The following is a 24,285-nucleotide window of genomic DNA, read 5'->3' as shown; positions in this document are numbered from 1 at the left end:
GACAATGGCTTAGATCTCATGGAGCATTTCCAGTGATGGAAGGATTTCCATCAGTGGAGCATGACTTACTCCCCTCTCCTGCTGCAGCCTCAAATGCCCCTGAAATGCTGTTCTTGGAAGACACTCCATGGGATCCAACTCCAGCTCTACCATCAGAATTTGGTACTGAGGAAGGGAGGATTTAACCCTGTCTCCTCATGTTGTGTGCCTAATAGAAACCATATACAAACACATGAAGTTCCTTACAGTGAATCAGACTATTGGTCCATCCAGGTCAGTATTGTCTAGTCAGACTGGCAATGGTTCTTCAGGATCTCACAGAGGTCTTTCTTATCATCTCCTACTTGACCTTTTTAACTGAAGAGGCTGGGGAATGAACCCGGGGCCTTCTGTGTGCCAAGTAGATGCTCTTCCACTGAAGCATAGAAGTTGCTACTGGCAGGTCTATGATGTTCCTCTAGGGACAAATAGCAACTTCAGTTTGTGGACACATAAGATTTATATCAGGAAATTGCTGCAAGGGGAATGGGTTAAATTCCTCTCCTCCAGCAGCTTGGTCCCAGTCCAATTAAGTCCCAGTCCTAGCATTTGCTATTAATTAGAGATGTAAGATTCAATTACAAATCTGCAACATCTTGGCTAGATTGGCTGATAGAAAAACAATTCTGTACTCTCCCGATTGTAAACCAAATTAAAGTGATACTGTAGCTATCTTTTTTGCCAGCTCTTTCATCTTGCCAAAAAAGTATGGCCTTCCTTGAACTGAATAAACATTGATGACATCTGCTAATGAAGGAAATCAGAGCCTTATCCAATGTCTTCCCTACCATGCAAGTTGAATGGTCAGAACAGAATTGATATAGGCTGCAATCCTAATCACACTTACTAGGGATTTGCTTCTGACTATACCTGCTTAAAATTGCACTGCTAATCTCTCAGTTCTCCCTTCTTACTAGATACATTGACATGTGAGACTCCTGATTGTTTTGCTATTTAATTTTCACCAGATTTAACCCCCCTCCAAAAAAACTTAACCAGGGGGGTTACCGCATTATGTATTCCCAGCGATGTATTAAGAGTTTGAAAATGTTATAAAAAACATCGCTTTAAAAGGGTTTTTGGATGCCACGGCTAAAAAATGGTTGGAAGATGTCTTCACAGCTAAAGGGGCCAAACAAAGTGCGAACAGTATTTTTTATAACATTTTCAAACTCTTAATACCCCGCTGGGAAAACATAACGCGGTATCACACCAGGAGAGAAAATAATGCATTATATACTGGATTCCCCCCTTTAGTAGCTATTATATATTTTTGTCCATTTTGATGTAGTTTACTGTAAAAAATATGGATTGAAATCATGGGCACTGCTGCATTTGCAGTAAGATCAATTTTACTGCAATGGATAGCCTGCCCATTCCTAAAGCACTACAGCTGATGTAGACATGAATGCCTCTCCTCAGGGGTTCCTCAGCATGCATAAATATGAATAACATCATACTTGCACACAAACACCCACTAACAGATTAATTTTGCATTAATCTAAAATCTGATATGACCCGCTTTTCTTCTGATTATGACGGAAGTAATTACCAGCCCATACTGAACGTCTTTTCACTTCTCGTGAAAACCCTGCTCTACCGCTCAGCAGGGCTTCTGGATCTGCAGCTGTTACTGGATGGTCAGGAACACGTTTAACCAGCATCTGCTAATCTGGCAACCACACCTCTTCCCTGTATTGGAGGAATCTAGCCACAGTAGCACACTCAACGTGGGGTTGCTTTGGAAGCATTTTCAGACACTGCAATGGGTTAAGAATGTACTGTCCAGCCGCTGGAAATACATAACTCCTATCTTTTAACATCCCCCCCTTTTACACTAGTTGCAGGATCTTTGAAGTCCTAAATGGACTGGGGTCACAGTTTCTTTACAAAAGCTTTCTCCCATAATGGCAGGCAATAAGATCATCTTTGGAAGTTATTTTCCAAGTGCCCCCATTGCCTGAACTGTGGGTAGGTGGCCACACGAGACAGAGTCTTCATAGCCGCAGCACCATGACTCTGGGAAGCCCTGACAAAGAAAGACAACCTATCTTTACTGACATTTGACCAGTTTTTCGTAATGGTCTTCTTTGACGGCAGCTTCAGTATGACTTTGAGTCTTAGGATTCAGTCAGGCATATTGCAAAACCATGAATTATTTCAACTATGGTTAGTTTGTGTAATCAAGATTTGGCTGGCAAATAATCATGCCGCTCCTAGTTTGCCTTGACAAATGTTGGTTTCCTTGCCCTCTTCTCTGCAGGCATCTTAATATCACCAGCACTGGTGAAAAAGTCAGGAATACAGCTGTGATGTTCAAATTTGTATATCACAGCAATACGACCATAGTTAATACACTAATGTCAAACCATAGTTAGTGGAATGGCCTATGTTTGCATGAGCATACTATAGTGTACTTAAATCATGGTGTTGTGTTGTCTGAAGCAAGAATTTGTCCAGCTGCTGAAATGTGGAGTTGCTTTACATGGTATTTGTCTTAGAGTTGCCAACCAGGTGGTGGCTGGAGAACTCCTGGGATTACAATTGATCTCCAGGTGACAAAAAACAGTTCACCTGGAGAAAATGGCTGCTTTGAAAGTTGGACTCTATGAATGAGGGAGACCTTAAAGAAGTGCCTCTATTTGTCAAGAGAGACAAAGAACAGAAGAATTCTGTAGAGGAAATGGAAAACTTCAATAAGCAAAGTGTAATAATCCGGCTGACAACAATGGAATTGAATGTGAGTTATTTTGATTTTGGTCTCTTTAACCTGCTTGATGAACTGTTCAATACTTGCTTGGAGGATTTAATTAGTAGAAAAACTGGAGCTGCCAGAATTTTTCTTTTTGAATTTGGGATGGAACAGATTGCAACGTGGATTTACTATGAAGACTATCTACTCGCAGAAGAGGCTTTATCAATAACCTCCAAGGGTGTTCTTTGACGCTTACTGTTAATGGGAAAAGGAAGGAAAAGCTGGAAATTCCGGGCAAAGGGACTAATTTAAAAGAGTTTGGTCTTTCTTGGCGATATGATTAAAAGGAACTGGTTAAAAGGACTGAATTAAATGGAAATAGAACCATATATGATATCGATTTACCAGAATTATAATATGTTTGAAACCATATATGATATTGATTTACTAGAATTATAATATGTCTGAAATGAATGTTAGGGTTAAATGGAAGATTTATAAAATATTTAATCTTTAATAGAAATGGAGGGAGGTGTAGGGGAACTTAATATCTTTTCTTTTTTGATTATATACAAATATCTCTTAATGGTTCCTATCTGTTTTTATTTTTTATTGATTATTTTAATTGTTAAACCATGTGTAATATTTTTGGAAAAAATTAATTTTCAATGGGACCATTTAAAGAATACTTTTTGATCTAATCCCTTATTCACACCTTTTATTAATTTTATATTAGTACCGATTTAATGATGTTAGATAGGATAAGAATATGTTTATTAAAATAGTATTGCGATTAGTTCCATTAGCAAAAGTTTATACAATTTATTTTTGGATGGAAGAGGGAGAGGGGGAAGTCAATTTATTGTTAATTTGGTAGTACTGGTTGTTTTTTTAGTATTATTGCTATTCTTTAATACTAGATATTGTTTTGTATGTTGATGTGTCAAATAAGAAAATAAAAAAATTATTAAAAAAAAAGAAAGTTGGACTCTATGGCATTATACCTCATTGAAGTCCCTTCCCTCTCCAAACCCCACCCTCCTCAGGCTCCACCCCCAAAATCTCCAGGTATTTCCCAACCTGGAGCTGGCAACCCTATTATGATGCTGGTATTAGTTTAAGATACTATGGGATCTGCTTGCAGTTAGTTTTGATGATACTGGAAATCCACAAGAATGGAAAGGATAGTCTACAATGCATTTAATAAGTCAATGCATACATACATATTATTAAGACAGAGCCTTGGTCCCAAGGTATTCATCTGTCTAAAATCCACAGTCACTGCTTCAAAATATGTTTTGTTGATAATCAGTATTGTCAATGTAAATTCTTCTTATTTTCTATTTATTTAAAATATTTCTATACTGCCTCATAGAGAAGGCTCTCAAGGTGCTCTATAACATAAAACCATCAAATATAACTTTCAAGCACAATGGTCAATACCACAGAAGAAAAAAATAAAACTACTCTCTTTAATGTCAACCAGCAGATATTTTAACCCTCAGTGTATATAAATAAAATGACAGCAAAATAAGAACACAAAATGAAACCTGTTGTTTGGACCAAACTTCTATGAGAAGCGACTTGAGTCTTGGGGAAACACATGACTACTTTCTGACATGGACTTTCCCTCTCAAACTTACGTTGGTAACTGGATCGTTTTCATTATCAGAAACACAAGTTTGAAGATTCAGATTAAGGGATTTGCAAGTTATCATGATCCGTTTTGCTTCTTTCTCCTCAAAAGGTTTGAGCAACGATTCTGGTCCTGTGATCTCTTTCCTGTGAGGATTCAAGGCCTGGAGTAAAAATATTGATTAATTAATTGAAATTCATGGAAATAATATTAATTTAGGACAGTGAAAAGAATTAGATTTTTCTGGAATAACTATTAAATCAGCTACCCAGAGGTAATCAGCAGAATGTTTCTGTCCTTAGAAGTTAATTTGGTAAAAAATGATAGAATGTGGAAGATATATATATGAGAGAGGTGGTGGGGGGAGGCAAAACAACAAAAGACATTGTTGGCTACCTACTAACCCTACTAATAATTTTATCTTAATTTATTTAGTAATTTAAGGGACCAAACAGATTTTAAAAAAAATACTTACAGCAATATCAGGATCTAGGGAGAACAGGTTTAGTCGCTCCATGTTTCGAGAAGCTCTGACAGTCTCTTCCGTTTCTGTGAGGTACTGGAACAATAGTATCTCATTATCCTTAGGAACTCAGTTTATTTAAAGTTATTCAGGCTTCTAAAGTGAAAACTATTTTCTCCTAGGTATATGAAAGACAAAACTGTATTCCATCTTTTGGTTAGTCTTTAAGGTGCTACTCGACTCTTGCTCTTTTCTTTTTGAATGACAGCCCTCAAAACTGGAAATCAAATGTTTCATGCTGAAGCTGAACTAGAACATCAAAAACTTAGAGGAATGGTCAAACATACACCTTGAAATAGATATCTGCATACTCTGATTTGAGAAATGTGCAGCCAGTACTTTCCCCCTTATAACTCTCTAACCAAGAGAGCTAAAGATTTACAAGAAAGAAAGAAAGAAAGAAAGAAAGAAAGAAAGAAAGAAAGAAAGAAAGAAAGAAAGAAAGAAAGAAAGAAAGAAAGAAAGAAAGATGGAGACGAGTATATTGTTGCAATAAGTTGTTATGACATTACATGGCTATTACCGTTGTTGTTTTTGAGCCCGAGAAAGTCCTGGAAAATGCAAGGGGGTGGTAGCAGCCACAGAGGACAGAGGCAAGGAAAGTGGGGAAAATGCTTCCATGGGGACAGTCCATTGCAACTGTGAACACCTCTGCATTTGCAGCAGCAACAAGAGCTATACAGAGAATCATTCATTCTATTTTGTTCAATTTATGCCCCACCCTCCCCCAACCAAGCTGGGCTCAGAGCAGCTCCCAACAACACATAAAAGGTAAAGGTCCCCTGTGCAAGCACCGGGTCATTCCTGACCCATGGGGTGACGTCACATCCCGACGTTTTCTAGGCAGACTTTGTTGACGGGGTAGTTTGCCAGTGCCTTCCCCAATCATCTTCCCTTTACCCCCAGCATATACCACAGTATAAAAACATATAATACAAATTAAGAACATACTATTTAAAACCACTATTTACTTAACAGACGGCAATCGAATTACATACCTTCTATGTAACAGTAATCTCTGCATGAAAGCAGTCCCCATCACTTACCAGAAACAACGTAAGTAATGGCAGTGAGCCTCATCTCCCTGCAGGGCGAGCTGCAGACCAACTGCAGCAAAGGCAGTAATAGACCCTGCGAGCAGCTGCTGCAGGGCTCTGGCAGAGGGGGCAGCTCTAGGGTTGGAGGCGAGGGGGCAGGCATGTCCCCCCACACCAGGGGCAGAACTTCCAATAATTACAATGCTGGGCAAAGAGGACCAGATCTAAAGTTTGTTTGAGTGCACTTGCACAAGTACAAAATAATCCTAGATAGTTTCCGAGGGTAGCCGTGCTGGTCTGTAGTAGGAGCCTTCAAGTCCAGTGGCATCTTAGCGACCAACAAGGTTTTCGGGGTGGAAGCTTGCGGGACTCCCTTGGTCAGATAAATAATTAGATAAATTCATTTCTCTCTGTCTGTCTGATCTCCCGCCTAAGAAGATCCTGGCATAGACAGAATCAGATCGTCTCAAAGACTGACAAGCTTTGAGAACTGAGAAAGGAAGGAGGTAGCTTGTTGGGACCCTGCACCTGAGGCAGCTTGCATGAGCACAGTCACTCGCTCCATCTTCCTTTCCCCTGCGATTCCAGAATACTGCAGTTCAGGAACAGAGTGGGGACCACAGGTGGGTCCTCACAGTAATCTGCAGCCAGTAAGACCCAACCTCTGGGAATCTACAAGAACTTCAAGTGCCCCCCAGCTCCTCCATCCTTCACACTGACCAGCTCCTCTCCCCTAGCCCAATTCTACCCCCACATCTTAGCCGTTTGGTATCCCAGTCCCACTTCCTAGCTAGATCACAGGTGGGCTGTCCACATTTGCAGTTGCCATGGGGAGAGAACACTGCAAGATTTACTAGAGGTGCTCAGCTATATTGAGTGCCTTGTGGAACTCACATGTCAACTTAGCGTCCAGTTGATAGCGGAAAAACTATGGTACAATAACAGTTAAAAGTCCTTTTACAGATTCAACCTTAGGTTTCCCACAGTTACAAACAACACATAGCTTTGTTATAATAATAATAATCTCTTACTTTAGAAAAATCTGGATGCAAACTGTTTTCTGAAGGATCAATTTCCTCTTGCGGACAATCATAATTTACTGACATATCTTCAGAGTCTTAAAACAAAACATTTTAAGATTAATTTTGTTCAAATACTTTAAGGTGAACACAATGATCCATACACATGAGCTGCACTTCAGGCTTTTACAAGGTGGATAATGTTCTCCACACACAATAGTGATTTGCAATTTCAAACAAGAAAAAAAAGAGAGAGAGAATGGAGATACTCTGATTCTGGACTCTCTCTCTCTCTGCGCATCGGAATCTCAGAGGATATATGGGGAAAGGGTATGGTTGGATGGCATATGAAGAAAAAGAAGGGGCCACACCAAAGCAAAACGTAAGTGAATAAACAATTGGTGCAAGGGAAATAATATTTTAATAAGTTCTGTAGCCCCAGGTGGCATATGAGACAAGCACTCTGCTAAAGCAGGGGTGGTATGGGTCCAGTCAGTGCTTAGGAGGAAGGCCTTCTGAGAACTCTATGTGTTCTGCCTTGAATTCCTTGCTGGAAGAAATGCAATTCATATTTGAAAAAAAAGAAGACATTGCTAATGATCTTTGCAAAACCATTTAGAAGAGGACTGTGATTCTAAGACTGATGGCAAAACTTCTTCAGTCATGGAGCAACTATCAAGTTATCAGTTTCTGCTGTTCTGTAGATTAGATTAAATGTACTATCCTGCTTCTGGAACTATGACTCAAAAGATTATCATAGGGTATGTGGCTGCAATGCACGTTGCCAGAAGATTCCCACACTGTCTCTTTTAAAATATAGATTCTTAGGACAGGTCTGACTTCATAAAGCCCCCTAAAATCTTTCTGAGTATGATAGGGCAGGAAACCACATGCTACATGTATATATACTTAAAAGTTAAAAGGAAACTGAATGATAGAAGTGCATTTGCTAAGACCTGCATTTATCCGGTTAGGCAATGTGGTTTGGATATACTCTACAGGGAGCTGTGCGGTTTAAGTCTACACGACTTAAAAACATTTCATGCTATGCAATTAACACTTAATCTTTGCAGAACAGTGATTTAAAGATATGAGAACATAAGAAGAGCCCTGCTGGACCAGCATCCTGTCTCTCACAGTGGCCAACCAGTTACTTTGTTATCAGTGCTTCAGGTGATTTATGTAATGGCTAAAACAGAGCCCTTTATTCTCCGCTTCAAAGGATAAAAACATACTGTCTCTCACCAAATTTCAGATCTGTGACATCTGCACTCTTCCTTTCTTGAACCGACCCTTCAGGATTTATCTGCAGGATCTTGTTGAGAGTAAAAATCCAGTCATCCATATCCTGCTCATTTTCAGCTGCCAGCACAAAGTACGTCAAGTCATTCATCTTCAGCTCAAAGGCGTGTTTCCGAAGTCTGCTATTCTATTGGGTCAAGATTTTTATTTATTTTTACAAAAAATGTTATGGTGAAATGACATGACAAAGCCTGACATATTATAAAAAGACTGCAACTATAATTCATAAATGCTTAATGCTGCCAAGGATGGTGCCTGACTCGGTAACCCACAATGCTGATACAAGCAATGGAACCTTTCCATGTAATGACTTAAAGAATTTGGAGACTGTATCTCGAACATGGTAACCCCTCTAAAGATTAAAAATTGCATAATCGACTTCCATTTTTAATCGACTTCTAGAAGACATTTTCCATTTTCGACTTCCATTAGACATTTAATCGACTTGCATTAGACATTTTTAATTGACTTCCATAAGGTCCACTTGTGCCTGGAGTGGGGACCAGCCTATGTGGGGGGGGGGGGAGACGTAGACACACTGTATTGGGAAGAATCCAGCCACAACTTTATTGATTATAGACTGCTAAGGTCTTGGTGCTGCATCGGCTGAGGGCAATGGGTACAGCTGATGACCCAACTGCTGCCAGCAGCTCCCCCAACCTGCCTGTGGGGTAACCAAGGGCAGAGGACTGTTGTTAGGGCTGGAAGCTGTGGAAACCGCTACTCCTAGCCATCTTTCTCCTCCTAGGGGTGTGGCCAGTCCCAAGGGTAGATGTCCTATGCACTGCCCCCCAGAGCCTCTTAAAGGGACACCTCTTTTGGTCTTGCAGGGAGCCTGCCCTGCACAACCTGCACTATGTCCCCCAGCCAATGCCTAAAGGCCAGCAGCCAGTTGTAAATGGTCATGTTCTTTTTAACAGCGCAAACAAGCATTCACAGTAAATATATTCTTTTGCTATGGGGAAGGCAATACTCCCAGGTCCTATCAGCCAATTAGTTCTGGGTAAATTTCCTTCCCGGCCCTGTTAGCCAGTGACTCACTGCAGTCATAGCAAAGGATGAGTAGCCACATCGCAAATAAAACCCGAGAGCATGGATGAGAGAGTGGGTCTTTCCCAAGACAGAGCTGAAGAATGCCAAGCACCTGTTCAGCCTGCTCCTTTCAATCTGGACTGTGTGCTGGGAGAAGCCTGAAGCCTGCAGGTCTGAGCGCCGCACCCATTCCATGATGGGCTGACCTCTGGGGTGGGCCAAACGAAGCTCCTTGAGAGCTGACTGTCTGATAGCCAGTGCTGGGCCCAATTGCCCCAAATCATCCTTGCTTCCCCCCTTCCACCCAGACACAAATCCCTCCCCCCCAGCCCATGGCTGGGAGCCTGTCTTCTGAGAAGACACAGCCTAATCTTATACTTGGTTAGACAGAAGTATGTTCAACTGACCTAGGTGGGGCTTACCCCCGAATAAATGTGTACAGGATTGTAGTCCAATTTTCTTTCTGAAGCTTTCTAAAGATTTGTTAATTTTAAAAAAGACCCATTTAGAAAATTGAAGGAGGGCTTTGTTACCAAGGAGGAGTATAAATAAATAACCAGTGCTTGTAGGGAGAATGTTAGAAAAACTAAAGCTCAGTATGAGCTTAGGCTAGCGAGAGATGCTAAACACAACAAAAAAGGCTTCTTTTGTTATGTTCAAAGAAAAAGAACAAGGAAGTGGTAGGCCCACTGCAGGGACAGGAAAGTGAAATTATAACAGGTGATGAAGAGAGGGCAGAACTGCTCAATTCCTACTTTGCCTCAATCTTCTCCTGCAAGGTAAATGGCGCTCAACCTGGCAAAACAGATGATGAGGGAAGGGAGTTGCAGCCTAGGATAGGCATAGGAGTGATACATAAAAAGCTAGTGTCTTTACATGAAACTAAGCTCTCAGGGCCAGGTGAATTGCATCCAAGGGTACGAAAGGAACTCGCAATGTAATTTTGGAGCCTCTGGCCATGATTTTTGAGAACTCTTGGAGAACAGGTAAGGTTCCAGAAGATTGGAGGCAGGCAAATGTTGTCCCCATCTCTAAGAAGGGGAAAAAGGAAGACACAGGTAATTACCAACATGTCAGCTTGACTTCTATACCTGGAAAAGTTTTAGAACAAATCATCAGTCAGTCCTTCAGCACTTAGAAAGGATGGCTGTGATTAATAAGAGCAAGCATGGGTTTCTCAAGAAAAACTCATGTCAGACTAACCTTATCTCCTTTTTTGAGAGAGTTATTACCTTGTTTAATCAGGGGAATGCTGTGTACATAGTTTATCTTGATTTCAGTAAGGTTTTAGATAATGTTCTACATTATATTCTTGTTGAAAAGTTCGTAAAATGTGGTTTGGATCCGATTACTGTTAGGTGGATCTGTAACTGGTACCCAAAGGGTACCTCAGAGATCTGACATGGGCCTTGTGTTGTTCAACATCATTATAAATGATTTGGATGAAAGAATAGAGGGGAATGATCATTAAATTTGTAGATGATACTAAATTGGGAAGGTTAGCAAATTCAGAAGAAAACAGAGTCAAATTACAGCATGATCTTGACAGGCTGGAAAACTGGGCTAAAACTAATAAAATTAATTTCAATGGAGATGATTGTAAAGTTCTGCATTTAGGCAGGAAAAATCAAATGCATAATTATAGGATAGAGGAGACTTGTCTTGGCAGTACTACATGCAAAAAGGACCTAGGAGCCTTAGTAGACCACACACTGAACATGAGTCACCCGTGTGATGCAGTAGTTAAAAAGACACATGTAATTTTGGGCTGCATCAACAGAAGTACAGTGTCTATATCATGTGAAGTGATGATATTGCTTTACTCTGCTCTGGTTAGATCTCACTTGGAGTATCATGTTCAGTTTTGGGCACCACAGTTTAAGAAAGATGTTGATAAGATGGATCGTGTCCAAAGGAGGGCCATGAAGATGGTGAGGGGTCTGGAGACCAAGACCCATGAGGAAAGGTTGAAGGAGCTGGGTATGTTTAGCCTGGAGAGATGACTGAGAGGTGATATGATAGCCATCTTCAAGTATTTGAAGGGCTGTCATATAGAGGATCGAGTGGAGTTGTTTTCTGTTGCCCCAGAAGGTTGGACCAGAACAAATGGGTTGAAATTAAATCAAAAGAGGTTTTGGCTAAACCTTAGGAAGAACTTCCTGACAGAGTGGTTCCTCAGTGGAACAGGCTTCTCAGGAGGTGGTGGGCTCTCCTTCTTTGGATGTTTTTAAGCAGAAGCTAGATAGCCATCTGACAGCAAGGTGGATTTTGTGAACTTAGGCAACTCATGAGAGGGAGGGAAGGAAGAGATGAGTCAGTGCTCAGCTCTCATGGCCCTTTCTTACATGCCCAGGGTAATGCCGGTTGCTACTTTGGGGTCAAGAAGGAATTTTCTTTCAGGCCAGATTGGCCAGGGATCTTGGAGGGTTTTTTGTTTTGTTTTTTGCTTTCCTCTGGGCATAGAGCAGGGGTCATTGGGGAAGTGGGGAGGGGAACAAATAGTGATTTTCCTGCATTGTGCAGGGATTGGACTAGATGTGGAGGTACCTTCCAATTCTATTTTTTATGTTTCTTTGTTTCTGAAGTTCACTCAGAAGTAACTTCCACTTTATTCTATAGTTCTTATGACTCATTAATAAGTGTGCATAGGATTACAGCCATACACCCTACTTTAATGCATGTTGAGTTGAAAGTAAAGCCCACAGAATTCAGTTGAGATTACTCCCAAGTAAATTTGCATAGGGCTACAGATTTAATTGCTTCCAACATCTCATGCTGAAAGTTGTTATCTGTTCCACTGTATTTGACGTTTTTGAAGCTGAGTGATTATGCTCAGAAAATGTGCATACCACAATGAGATAGCATTCTTTCTGTACGTGCTCTGCCTTTTAGGCCCTCAGAGCTGTGGTATTTTCTAATGCTAAGTGAAAAAGAGGGTTTACTCAGCTATGTGGCAGTGATGGATGCAAAGCTCCAGAAGAAACAGTACTATAATATTTGCTAGATCCTTCAGTCCACGGCTTGAACCGTTATTTAATACAGTAAAAAGACTAATAGATTATTATTCAATACATAGAGGAATGGAAAGCTGTATTCAGAATAATTACTGAATAACACTTTGTGAATGTTCAGAACAGAAATTAACCTGGGAAAATAGGGAAAAATAGGGGGAAATGGATCCAAATGTAATCCAAACAAATTAACTGTGTTGAAATCCACTGAAACATAAACCCCCACTAGTGTTTTAGATGGCTACTGGTACTGCAAGGCCTTTGATTTCTGTCTGCTGACTCCACGGAATTCCTCATAAACAAATTCTTTGTGCTACTCTAAAACACACAAATGCTATCTCTTCCAAGTTTTTTAAAAAAAACCATATTCAAAGAAGGAAGAGGGAGCACACTCTCTTTTTATTTACACTCAGATGAGATTCTTTCCATTCCATTCTATTCTTTAAGAACTGAAAAATAAAAACATAGACAAAGATTCAGCTATAGGTCTTGAGGATAACAGCCCTGCACACACTTAGTTTAAAAAAGAAATACATTCAAAATTCTATTTTATATGCCACAAAACTTGTACAGATTCACAAGAGCAGAGTGCAATGATGATCCTCCTCCCCTTTAAAGTTGTTACTATGTGCTGAGAGACAGTCCAAGAATTTGTGGTCCCGGGGCAGAAAAATGTAAATTAAAGGTAGGAAACTTTTTTGGTCCACATGCCCAACATTAACTCTTGAATATGTTAAGTGTGCCAGTAAACAAAAGGAAGGTGGGAACGAGAGCAAGTTTGTGCCGTTGGCTGGCAGCCCCTGGGAGCTTTGGAGGGGTGATGTCACTTCCAGTCATGTGCCATTACATCATTGCTCATGGAATTTCCTAAATATCTATGGTTTTTGACACAGATTTGGGGAATTACTAGAGCATCATGCAATGCTGTGATGGCATTTCCAGGAATGCACCTGGATGTGATGTCACAGCACTGTGCAACACTGCCTCCCAATTTTGCTCCTGGTTTCGCTAAGCAAGCCCCAGCAGAACAGGGTTGCCAGTTGCCTGCCTGCTACACTCGTGGGGTGGGGGAGGAAACGATATTGCTGATACTATGATGTCACTTAAAGGTGACATCCATGATGCTCTAGGAATCTCTTTGGTCTTTACTATAGAGATTGGGGGAATCCACAGAACAGTGTGTGTGTGGGAGGCTGTGTCATCCCTTCTGAGTATTCACCCAGAAGTGATGTCACAGTGTCAGTCAACGCCCCCCCCCCCCACACACACACCTAGGCTCCATCCCCTAAAAGCTCCCAGGGTTTGCTGGCACAATGGAACTGTCAGTATCTCAGGAACTCACCTGAGTCCCTTGGGCAAAGAACTGTACCCTGGCAAAGCAGGTCTACCTCTTCACCATGACTGGGCCTCATATCATTTCATGCATCCTATGATTGGCCAGCACATGCAGAGGCTGCTTGCTGTTTTATATGTAGGGGGAAGGGCTGTGGCTTAGTGAAAGAGCCTCTGTTTGGCATGCTGAATGTCCCAAGTTCAACCCTTGGCATCTCCAATTGAAAGGCTCAGGTAACAGGTGATGTGAAAGACCTCTTCCTGAGACCCTGCCGAGCCGCTGCCAGTAGACAACACTGATACTGATAGAGCAATGGTCTGATTCAGTATAAGGCAGTTTCATGTGCATTCAAAATGCTCAGTGTATGCCCTAGAATCTCCTATTGCTTGCGACACCTGCTTATGCAAAGAAAGGAAGAAGATCCCACGAGTGTGGTGGTCTACATGCATGTCATGGTTCATGCCTGCTGCCTGGCCTGTCTCCATTCTCTCTCAATTATATTCCGGCAGCAGCATCCAGAGTAACTGGTGGAAAACCCCCTTGCACCAACCGCTCTATGCAAGACAGCTGCTTAAACACATGGGTCACACATGGCAATGTAGCAGTTGTGTCCTGTTCCCGTCTTCCATTAACATAATTCCACAATATTCCCTGGGAAAGGAAAACTGACCATCACCCACACAGTCTCCTGAGCAAAAACAACAAGAAAATAACAACTCCACCCCCTGCACATCTCAGAACATCTACTTTGCATTTCTTTTCTGCACTTTTGCACACTGGCCAGAAGCCACCCTTGCAGTTTCATTTTCAGGGTTTTTCTCTATATACCCCAGTGGAGATTGATGAAAATCCCTTTTACATGAGCTTAAGACTATTCACAGAAGAGGGGGATTTCCAACCCACTTTTTGAAGGGCATGCCCACACACCAAAAATATGCAGAGACTTCAAAGGGGTCAAGAAATCCCCAGGTGATTCTCAGTGATTTGGCTTACACGGTTTTGTAGTTTTTGGTTTAACAACAACAAGAAAAAAGGGCAGCTCCTGTATATACCCCCACGGGGAAACTTACAGAAGTTTCAGCATCAGCTGAGGAAAAAACACACCCTGTGCAATCCCCAGACCCAAAGGAGCATCACAAGAGAAGGGACCATGCAGCGCCCCAGCCCACCCCAAAGGCTTTACTTGGGGAAGTTTCTCAGCTTCTGACTATGCACTTGCTGAACTAGTTCTTAGGGGCCAGGCTTGTGGAAACTCCTTAAAGCCGCTGAGCAGGAGCTCAACCAGTACTCCGGATAAACCCTCCCCCTTCTCTCACGTGATCTGTCAGCAACCCTGCTCCTGTCCACCACCACAGCCATATAGTTAGGGGAGGAGCTTACTTACATACAGAAGACTGGCGAAGTTCTTGCTCAGTCGGGCCAAGGACCTTCTCTGGGCTTAGCACTTGGGGGCTAGTGCTGAGGCAGCCCAGTTTTCTCATTCAGAGGCTGGATACCTTCCTTTCCAGGACAGCTTAGGGACTGTACAACACCTCTTTCAGTCTATTTCAGATGAGCAGCTGTGTTGGTCTGCAGTAGAACAGCCTAATAGCTCTAAGACCAACAAGATTTCCAGGGTTTAAGCGTTGGAGTGTTAAAGCTCCCTTCGTCAGATACAAGTAGAACTGGAGATACAAGGCTAAGGATCTCCACTCTTACTCGTATACGACAAAGAGAGTGTTGACTCTCGTAATCTTATACCCCAAAACTCCTGTTGGTCTCTAAGGTGCTGCTGGACTTGAATCTTGCTTTTCAGTCAGGGCTGTGGTGTTTGAGCATGTAGAGAACCATCAGGGCAGATTACAATATACCCACACAGCTAAAAATGACAATGGTGACCCAACAATTATGAATCTAACATTACACATAATTGTTTAAATGAGTAACAATATGCAAAATGGCAATTAATAGATCAGTAAAACAGACCGTTTCCTTTTCTATTAAAAACCACCGACGACTCTACTGCGCACCTGATTTTTTTTGCCATCCTCTGCTAAGAAAAACAGAGCTGGCTTGATAAGTTTCTCAGAGGGGAAACAGCACATAGCAGGGGCATCAACAACGACAAGGCCTTGCCCCTCCCCCCTTTCCAACCTAACTTTAGATAAAGAAGGAAGATACCATCTGATGATTGGATGATAGAAACTTCTGTATGAACCTTCCCATGAACGGAGCTCAACAGACATAATTTTGTTGCAGCTGCTGACTAGCCATTCCTTAGTAGTATAATTATCAGCTGATGTTTCTTCAGTGGGTGCTAAGAGATGGTATCTTAACAGGTTTCCCCCACCCCCCAGTAGCTATGAGGGCTTGAAGGGCAGGAGTGTTTGTGTGGAGAAATAAAAGTTTTGAATTTGGAAGAGACGTGAGAGGCAAAAAGAGAAGCAGAGAGAAGCTGACTGCTGGGAGTTGGCCAAGGATGAGAATGCAAGACCCCTTTCTTTAGGATCGCATGTGAGGTAGCAGATCTGTTGTCCCACAGGAGTGCTCCCCCTTCCTCTACCTGTGCTCTGCTTAGGTATTTTGTTTATAAAATAAACAATATAAAAACACTGTAAGTCTCCAGTGCTCTCTCCTCCAAAGACAACCAACCCCAATAGCTCTGTCCCTGGAACTTCTCACCACTTGAGGATGTGAAACTGATAGATTTACAGTGCAGTCCTTAGAACAGTCTCCTGAAAGGAAGGCCCGTTAAATAGAGCTGAATAGGTTTATGAGAAGACCTGCTTTGGACTGCTACCATACATACACAGTTAAAAATGGTAAATGTACATCCTAGCAATCTTTGTGAAAACACAGAACAAATGCCACTAATTCAGATGCTTTCTGTGCTGTGTAGTTCCCTTTGCAAAGTCACTCACATTAGATAACAGAATGCTATTGGGCTTCTTTTTCTGCAGAACACATTTGCACTTCCAGAGTCTTTAAATGCACAAAACAGCAAGAATTCAATATCTACTTACAAGATGTTCTTCCAGGTTTTGGCAGCCATACAAGATTTAATGCCAAGGCTGCTGTTTCTCAAATCTATGGCCAAACGTTTCCTTCAGTGGCAAAGTTAATAGATAAAATACATTTTCTTTCCATTTGTTCCTTTATTGACACTACCAAAAGAAAATTGGCCTTTTGACTTAAAACATAGCAATTTCCCACATCTAATTAAATTTGAGCATTATAACATCCAGAAAGAATGTTAGAAACACCACATCATATAGGCTGGGACAGATACTTCAACCTTGGCTAAAATCATGCTTGGTGTCTACTGGAACTATCCATCTCTCAAAACCACCTGATTATTTGAGACATGGCTCTTGCTTAGAGTTTATATAAGTTTTTACTTTCCTCCAGCTTTTTTGTGCATTTTATTAACATAGAGCCTACTTCTCTTTTCACTTAAACTAGAGAAAAGAGACCAGGCACTCTTTCAGAACCAATTTTTTTTTTAAAAAATTGCATAGTCCATAAAGTACAAGATTCTATTCTTTAACACGAAAAGGCTGACAGCCAAGAGCAACTTGGGAGAATTGCAAAGCTGCCTAGATGTATGCACCATAAACAATAACGTGTAATTCTTCTTTATTGACCTGGTAATTATGACTATCCAGAAGCTAAAGAACAGGATCTGACCTTCTCATTGGGCAAGAATCAGCATCTGCAACACCCAGAAAAACTATTATCTACTTCAACACACCTCTTCCTCTGATAATGGAACATATGACCTGGAACATACTATATTTCAGTCTTGTGAACAAGAAATACAGTGGTTTTTGTATTTTCCATATATGGGATAGCATCACAGGTTCAGGGATACTTTTATTTATTTACTTACTTACTCCATTTATACCCTGCTTTCTTACCAATGGGGACCCAAAGCAGCTTACATCTTTCATTTTATCCTCAGAATAGCCCTGTGAGGTAGGTTAGGCTGAGGGTACATAATGGGCCAAGGTCACCCAGCAAGCTTCCATGGCAGAGTGGGGATTCGAATCTGGGTATCCCACATCCGAATCCAACTGTATAACCTTGGGTACCCCAAGTCAACATCCATGGGTGCCATGGAACCCTCAGACACTTCTCTAATTGCATGCCATGTGTTTCAGTTAAGCAGACATCGCCTTATGAAAGCAGAACTGGTGACTGGCTGCCTTCATACAAATAAAGGGGCTTTTCGCTTGGATCCAGCCCACTGCTCAGTGGAGAAGGATTCAGGATACTGTAAAAAGGAAGTACAGATCACTTGTGAGATAAGGGGGTGCTAGAGAGCAGAGGAGCACCCCTTTCTCCCCTTGGTCTATCACACCGGCTTTCATGGGTCTAAATGTTTCCCTAGCAAAAGCCTGCCAGTAATGAAAAAAACAAAGCTAACATTGATTATCTACTATATATCTGATTCTGAATTGGGACCTTTGTTGTGTGCATGAGCCAGGCAGGTAGAGGCAGTGCTGAGGCGGGTGGGTTGGCCAGTGACTGGGTGGCCTGGTGAATGGGAGCAGGGGAATGGGATCCCCCACGTGTCTTACTTTAAAAAAAAATTCTCTCTAAAAGAAAACTTGTCACATAGGTGAAATACAAGCTTATTTTCTAAGGCATTTTTACATGCTGTAAAAATGGGATTTCTCTTATAGCTTCATCAAAGACTCTATATTAGCTAGGTTCTTTTTGAATACAGAGGAGAGATAATGCTGTGAGTTATTTATGCACACTGGAAGAAAGCAATTGTAACCAGCACCCCAGGCAATCAGCTCTCCCTGTGATGTTCCATCTTCTGTAGTAATTAGTTTTATCATCGCAAAACTTCTCCCTCTTGGCTACAAATGGGCAGCATTTTCAAAAGTAGGTGGCATACTAGATTAAAAACTGTACGATATAGATCTCACATGGCAGAAAGCTGTAAAGGGATAGCACAACTGACTTAGATGCCGCAGAAAGTTAGAGGAACTACAGTGGACTAGAAAGCATTTGCATTTTTGAAGCACACTTCCTCTGTTCAGTAAAGATAAATATAGTACAGGGTTGGGCAACCACAGCTACACAGTTGAGTGCCTCTCTCTCTCACTCTCTCTCTCTCACACACATACACATGTCTTTGAACATTGTTAAAAAATTAAAGCTGAGCTCCAAACTGATGTGTCTTCAAAGTCCTGCATGAGAAAGGCTGCTCCACTCTCTTCAGTGCTGGGGAATGTTCCATGTGCACAATGTGGCCGCTATGCACATTCTCTCACTTCAGAGGAACTCCTTGCGCACAGACGCTGTCTACCAGAACCACTAGACTTGGATGATTCAATCTGCCTGAAGCCACTTCCAGTCTGGCAAGGAGGATATAGCCCCCAAGCAATTATAAGAAAACAACTGCTGCAATTCTAATACAACGTTGACTTTGCCCTTTCAACAAAAGAAGTTATCAGTCCTTACTGGCAACTGTACTGCTTTGTATAATGTATCTAGTTTGGCCCTACAAGTCCTGGAGAGGAGATGGAGGAGATGGGGGCCCTTTCCTTCTGAGGCCTCCTGCCCTTGGAGTTCCCTACTTAGAGAAACTCTAAAAACTCTGGCCCAGTTTTTATAAACAGAAAGGATTAATATATCCTGTGAGTTTTTAGTAGCCCCACATGGCTGGTCTGAAGATAACGGAAGGAACTTGGAAAGGGATGATAAGGGAAGAGGCAGCCTTTTCTTCCATGACATTTCCCTAGCATCTCCCCTCTACCTCTAGAGCTAACTGTAGCTTTACAGGGGGTACAGGATAGGGAACTGACAAGAAAAATGGCATGGGAGACATGACACGCCTCTCTCTTAAATACAACTTCCTCGGCCTTCAAAGAGCTGTGTGGGACATCTTATTAGTTTAAAAATACTGTGGGAGAACTTAATTATGCTTTTCTCATGTCACATCTATTTGAGCCTTAAGCAGCCTTTTTAGGAGGTCACTTAGTTCTCTGGAGGGATAGCAGAGATGGCTTTTATTGCACTGCACACTTGGTCTGATTTGTTGGTTTTAGAATCTGTTGTCTTGTAGTTACAATTTTGTTCAGAATGTAGTGATGCATAATGTTTATTTGCCACTTCAAGAACCCAATGGGGATAATTAAGCGAGACGTGCATTTTTAAATAATATAAACGTAACTCATCTTAGGAAAATAAATAGAAAACAAAAAGGCTTACCTGCACGACTCCTGTACAGGAATCCAAAAAGATGCAGCCTTTAGGTTCCTTTGATATCTTTTCATCTTTGTAAAAGTTCATTATGTATGAGTTGTCTGACAGTTGTGTCAGCTGGAAGTAGCGCTTTTTGAACGACTACACTCAAACAACAATAACAAAAATATAGGATTAGCTGTACTGCAAACTGTTGTTTACGATAGATTTGCTAAAATTATCATTCAGAGGCAGAATTTTAAATGGGACACCGCTGTTACCCAATTCCAAGTCTCCTTTTTCAGCAGACAATGGTAGCATACCACTCTAATATCACTTAATGCACCTCCATTGATTCTATTTGAGACCATAAGCAATTAAATGAAAATGGAAAACTGAAATGCGGTGATTAGTGAGAGGGTATAGAGGGATGGTTATAAAAGAGCCATAAGATAAAGCAGGAACAATGATTTCCCCTACCCGGACTGTGATGCTGTTGTTTACTGTGCTGTTAAAATTCCCTTTGTAAAGCCAGCCAGACTTGAAAACTCCGGTCCCTCCTCCGCCACCACCTCCTTTTGAAGATGAGTGGGATGTTGTGTCCTGTATCAAATAGTATTGTCAATATTGCTTTTCTTTGCATTTTGTGAGTTCAAGTCAAGATGCACAATGTGAATACCAGCATTCTGTTAAAACATGCTTGTGCCTTTTAAAATAGAGATATTTCTTCTGCTGTGCACACAATGACAAAAGAGGATTGTTTCATTCCGTTTCCATTAAGATTAGAAACACACTACAAAAGAAAATGCTAACCGGCACTGAGAGGAAACAGCAGAATATGCTTACTTCATCCTTGTCAACATCCTCATGATCAATTTCAAAGGAATGTGAAGGCAGTTTCTCTGGTCTGTGTTCAAATCTAAAGAGAAAAACAGTTTAATTTTTATCATTGAACACATGAAGCTGACTGATACTGAATCAGACCATTGGTCCATCAATGTCAGTATTGTCTACTCAGACCGGCAGTGGCTCTCCAGGGTCTCAGGCTTTCACATCACCCACTTGCCTAGTCCCTTTAACTGGATATGCCGGGGATTGAACCTGGGACCTTCTGCATGCCAAGCAGATGCTCTACCACTGAGTCACAGCCCCTCCCCTCATTATCACCAACTATTCTTTTTAACATGTCTGCTGATGGAGACAGAGGTTTTGCTGTTTTTTCTTACAAATATCTAAAAATATATTGGGTGCTCACTGCTTGTCATCTTCCATAACAGCTACAAAATAAATAAATAAAAACCTAACCTTAAACTTGCAGAACTTTCCATGAGCATGTTATCATTGTATTGTAATGGCATGTTTGCAGGAATTGTGAATAAAATGCAGTTCTTCCCTTCAAAAGTAGTATTTGAATACTGGTCATCTAGCATTGTGATACTCTCAGAAGAATTATTATAATGACTTTGCACTGCCATCCTAAACAGAGTTACATCCTTCTAATCTCATTGGCTTCAATGGATAATTATGATAGCACTATTACTTTTAGAACTTTGATTGCATCCTACAAATAAGTCACACATGTATACTCAATGTTTATTGGGTATGCAAAACCACTGAAGAACTGGGAAGCATTTACATTTTGACAGTTGGAACATTTTCCTGCACTGTATACCGCATCTATATGTCCTGGACAATTATTTAGAACACCCGATTTCCTTGATTTTTCAGTACATATTGGAAAGGTGAACCAGTCTGTTGAGAATACTTCAAAATCTATTCAAATCATGTTTTACCAATTTATTTTAAAGTTTCTGCAGTGGGTTGTCGAATAAAAGGATGGCTCCCACAGGGCATACATTGTGAACTCAATGATTCCTTACAGAAGGAAACCAATATGGATGAATTTGGCCCATGGGCTCTAAGCCAGGCATTTTGTCTCCAAACTACACATGCTTCCTCATAGAAATATTTTCAGAAAGGAGAAGTTCCTCATCTATTGAAAAATTCATCTGGCTACCAATCTCTACACTTTCAACCTGGCTAACTCAATGACTCTTGGGAGAAGATAATGACTGAATCTTCCTGGTACAATGGTTGAAGGATTTCATGTAACATGGCTACCCTGTTTTATTTTTATATGGTTTGCAGTACAGAACTCCAAGGTCAGGTTCTGATTAGTACTGAAAAATGGGGTTATGACAATGCTGAAACCAGACTAATAAATTCTCCTATGCCTAAAAATAATTTGCTGTAAAGCAGGTAATTCTTTTTCAGGGAAACAGTTTTTTTTTACAAGGAATCCATCCCTCCTCTTTTAAAAATTAATCATTTCTTCAAAGCTGTAGGCTACTCCTATATAACAAAAATGGTATTTGGGATTTGTCTTCTTTTACACAATGTTACATATTGTGTTGCACTAGGTTACTATTGGAAAAGGCCACTCCTGTCTTAAAGTTATTCCTGGGGTGGAGAGGAGAGTTCCTAGCTGGTTGGGTACACATCTCAAGGCAATAGGCCTTCTTCTTCTGTCACAGTGATACCATGGGTTGTCTCACCCTCTTCGGCCCATGACATGTTGAAAGTTTGGATGTAATAAGGACAGTCTAAGGCTGCAATCCTAAAAACACTTTCCTGGAAGTAAGCACTTTTGAATAAAAGAAGGCTTACTTCTGAGTAGACCTGTTTTGGATTGCTCTCAAAGCATTCAGCTCTGCTCCTAGAATGCTTAGGGGGAAACAGAGCAGAAAACTTCCAAGTGTTCATTTTTCCATCCACTCTGCCCTTTTTTAGATGGTTGTGGTTTTACGCTCAAGGTTGCCTACAAAGTTGGCTTCCAGTTATGAGGTCAGAAGGATTTTTCTTTTACAGTCATAAATTGTCCTTAGTGTGCCATTTTTAAAAATTTCTTCAAAGTGGCGCAAACAGGATATGATATGTTACTTGCTGCTTGCATTCTGATGATATAGTATAGATGGAATATGGGACAGAACACCTATGAACCTCAAGAGGGACTGATCTTATGAATGGGAAGAGTTAAACATACAACTTTCAGCTAAGCATCTTTGGATTCCTCAGGATAAGGTTCAGCATGCAAGTATTCAATAATCTGTTGAGGGATTCACATGCTTTATTCTATCATACTTTGGCCATATCATGAAAAGATGAGGCTCACTGGAATGAGACAATAATGCTAGGAAAAGCTGAACGCAGTAGGGAAAGAGGAAGATCAAATACGAGATGGATTGACCCAATAAAGGAAGCCACAGCCTTCAGTTTGCAAGACCTGAGCAAAGCTGTTAACAATATTCTGGAGCTCATTAATTTATAGGGTCATCATAAGTCAGAAGCGACAGCACATAACACATTCTACATGCAGGAAGTCCTGACTTAAGCATATGCTAGTACTAAATGTAATGTGAACCAGATTGCAGATATAGCCAACAGCAATTCCTGCGGCAAGGGCATCACTGTTTTTCAGCCATCACAACCATAGAAATTGCTGCTGATTGCCCCCTTCTCATGTCATAGAGAAAAGAGATCCCATATTTTCCATATTTAATTGTTCTTCCTTTTAAAAATACATTAATTCCCACTGTACCATCTAAGAAGCTGTATAACTCATATTAAAAGTCATACAGTGACTAAAACAACCATCATTAAAAAAAACTTTAAAATGGTTTGACTCATTTCTACATTATACAAACTTGGCATCATACAAAAATGCCATTTACAGAAATGAAACCCACCCCCACATACAACATAGCTAGAAAGAGGATGTATACATTAGTCACTTTTTTCATTCTTGTCAAGATAAACACACACACATTCATTGCTCTGTTATACTTCAGAGCAGTGACAGTGTTTCTATGTGTGAAAAGAACAACTGCACATTTTTCAGTTTCTTACCATCATGGAATTAGCAAGAAAGGACTGAGCTAACATCTATACACAATCCATTTACTTCTAGAATTAACACATGCTCTCTTCACAGCAAGGATGAACAAGTAACTGTGTGTTAAACAGAGGTCTTATAGTACATGGATCTATGTATATGGTATTTAGTGAAGATCAAAAACAGCTATTTTACCAGGACAACAAGAATGGGTTCAACTTGTTTAATACCTTTTTCTTAAGCCTTATACTTTATTCTTATTATTATCATTTTAGGCTGCTAAGTGTTTCTTTCATTCTGTTTTTATACCCTGGCTTGTTTTTAGTGGCTTTGTATAGTTTTTAAAGACTATACTTTAAAGCTTTTATTTGTTTTAATTGAATGCCACCATGAGCAGGTCTCTGGAGAGGTGATATAAATTTTTCAAATAAAATTTTCCAAAGAATATTTAAAATGATTCTCATGCATTATCTCAGGGCTGTGCATATCAGGTTTACCGGCCCGAAAATAAACCCAAAAAAGGCATTTTAGCTTTTTTCAGATTTATTTGGGGCCTAATGTTGAAACAGAGAATAAGCTAGATAGCTGA

The 24,285-nt window shown here is 40.7% G+C and overlaps 1 protein-coding gene across 1 annotated transcript in view; it reads right to left on the bottom strand.

Annotated features, from left to right (window-relative positions):
• The window catches only part of DOCK10 (dedicator of cytokinesis 10), a 168,901-nt gene that overhangs the window by 77,232 nt on the left and 67,384 nt on the right, over nucleotides 1–24,285 (bottom strand). Inside the window, exons 5-11 of the mRNA XM_056849317.1 lie at nucleotides 20,651–20,723; nucleotides 20,285–20,407; nucleotides 19,832–19,966; nucleotides 8,195–8,378; nucleotides 6,962–7,047; nucleotides 4,846–4,929; nucleotides 4,378–4,533 (exon numbers count right to left, since the gene is read on the bottom strand). Of these exons, the coding sequence (XP_056705295.1) occupies nucleotides 4,378–4,533; nucleotides 4,846–4,929; nucleotides 6,962–7,047; nucleotides 8,195–8,378; nucleotides 19,832–19,966; nucleotides 20,285–20,407; nucleotides 20,651–20,723 (841 nt within the window). The remainder of the gene's footprint in view (nucleotides 1–4,377; nucleotides 4,534–4,845; nucleotides 4,930–6,961; nucleotides 7,048–8,194; nucleotides 8,379–19,831; nucleotides 19,967–20,284; nucleotides 20,408–20,650; nucleotides 20,724–24,285) is intronic.

Source organism: Euleptes europaea, chromosome 5 (genome assembly GCF_029931775.1).
Source record: "Euleptes europaea isolate rEulEur1 chromosome 5, rEulEur1.hap1, whole genome shotgun sequence".
Taxonomy (NCBI): Eukaryota; Metazoa; Chordata; class Lepidosauria; order Squamata; family Sphaerodactylidae; genus Euleptes; species Euleptes europaea.
The sequence above is the reverse complement of the archived record's forward strand: the minus strand, read 5'-3'. Positions and strand labels throughout refer to the sequence as shown.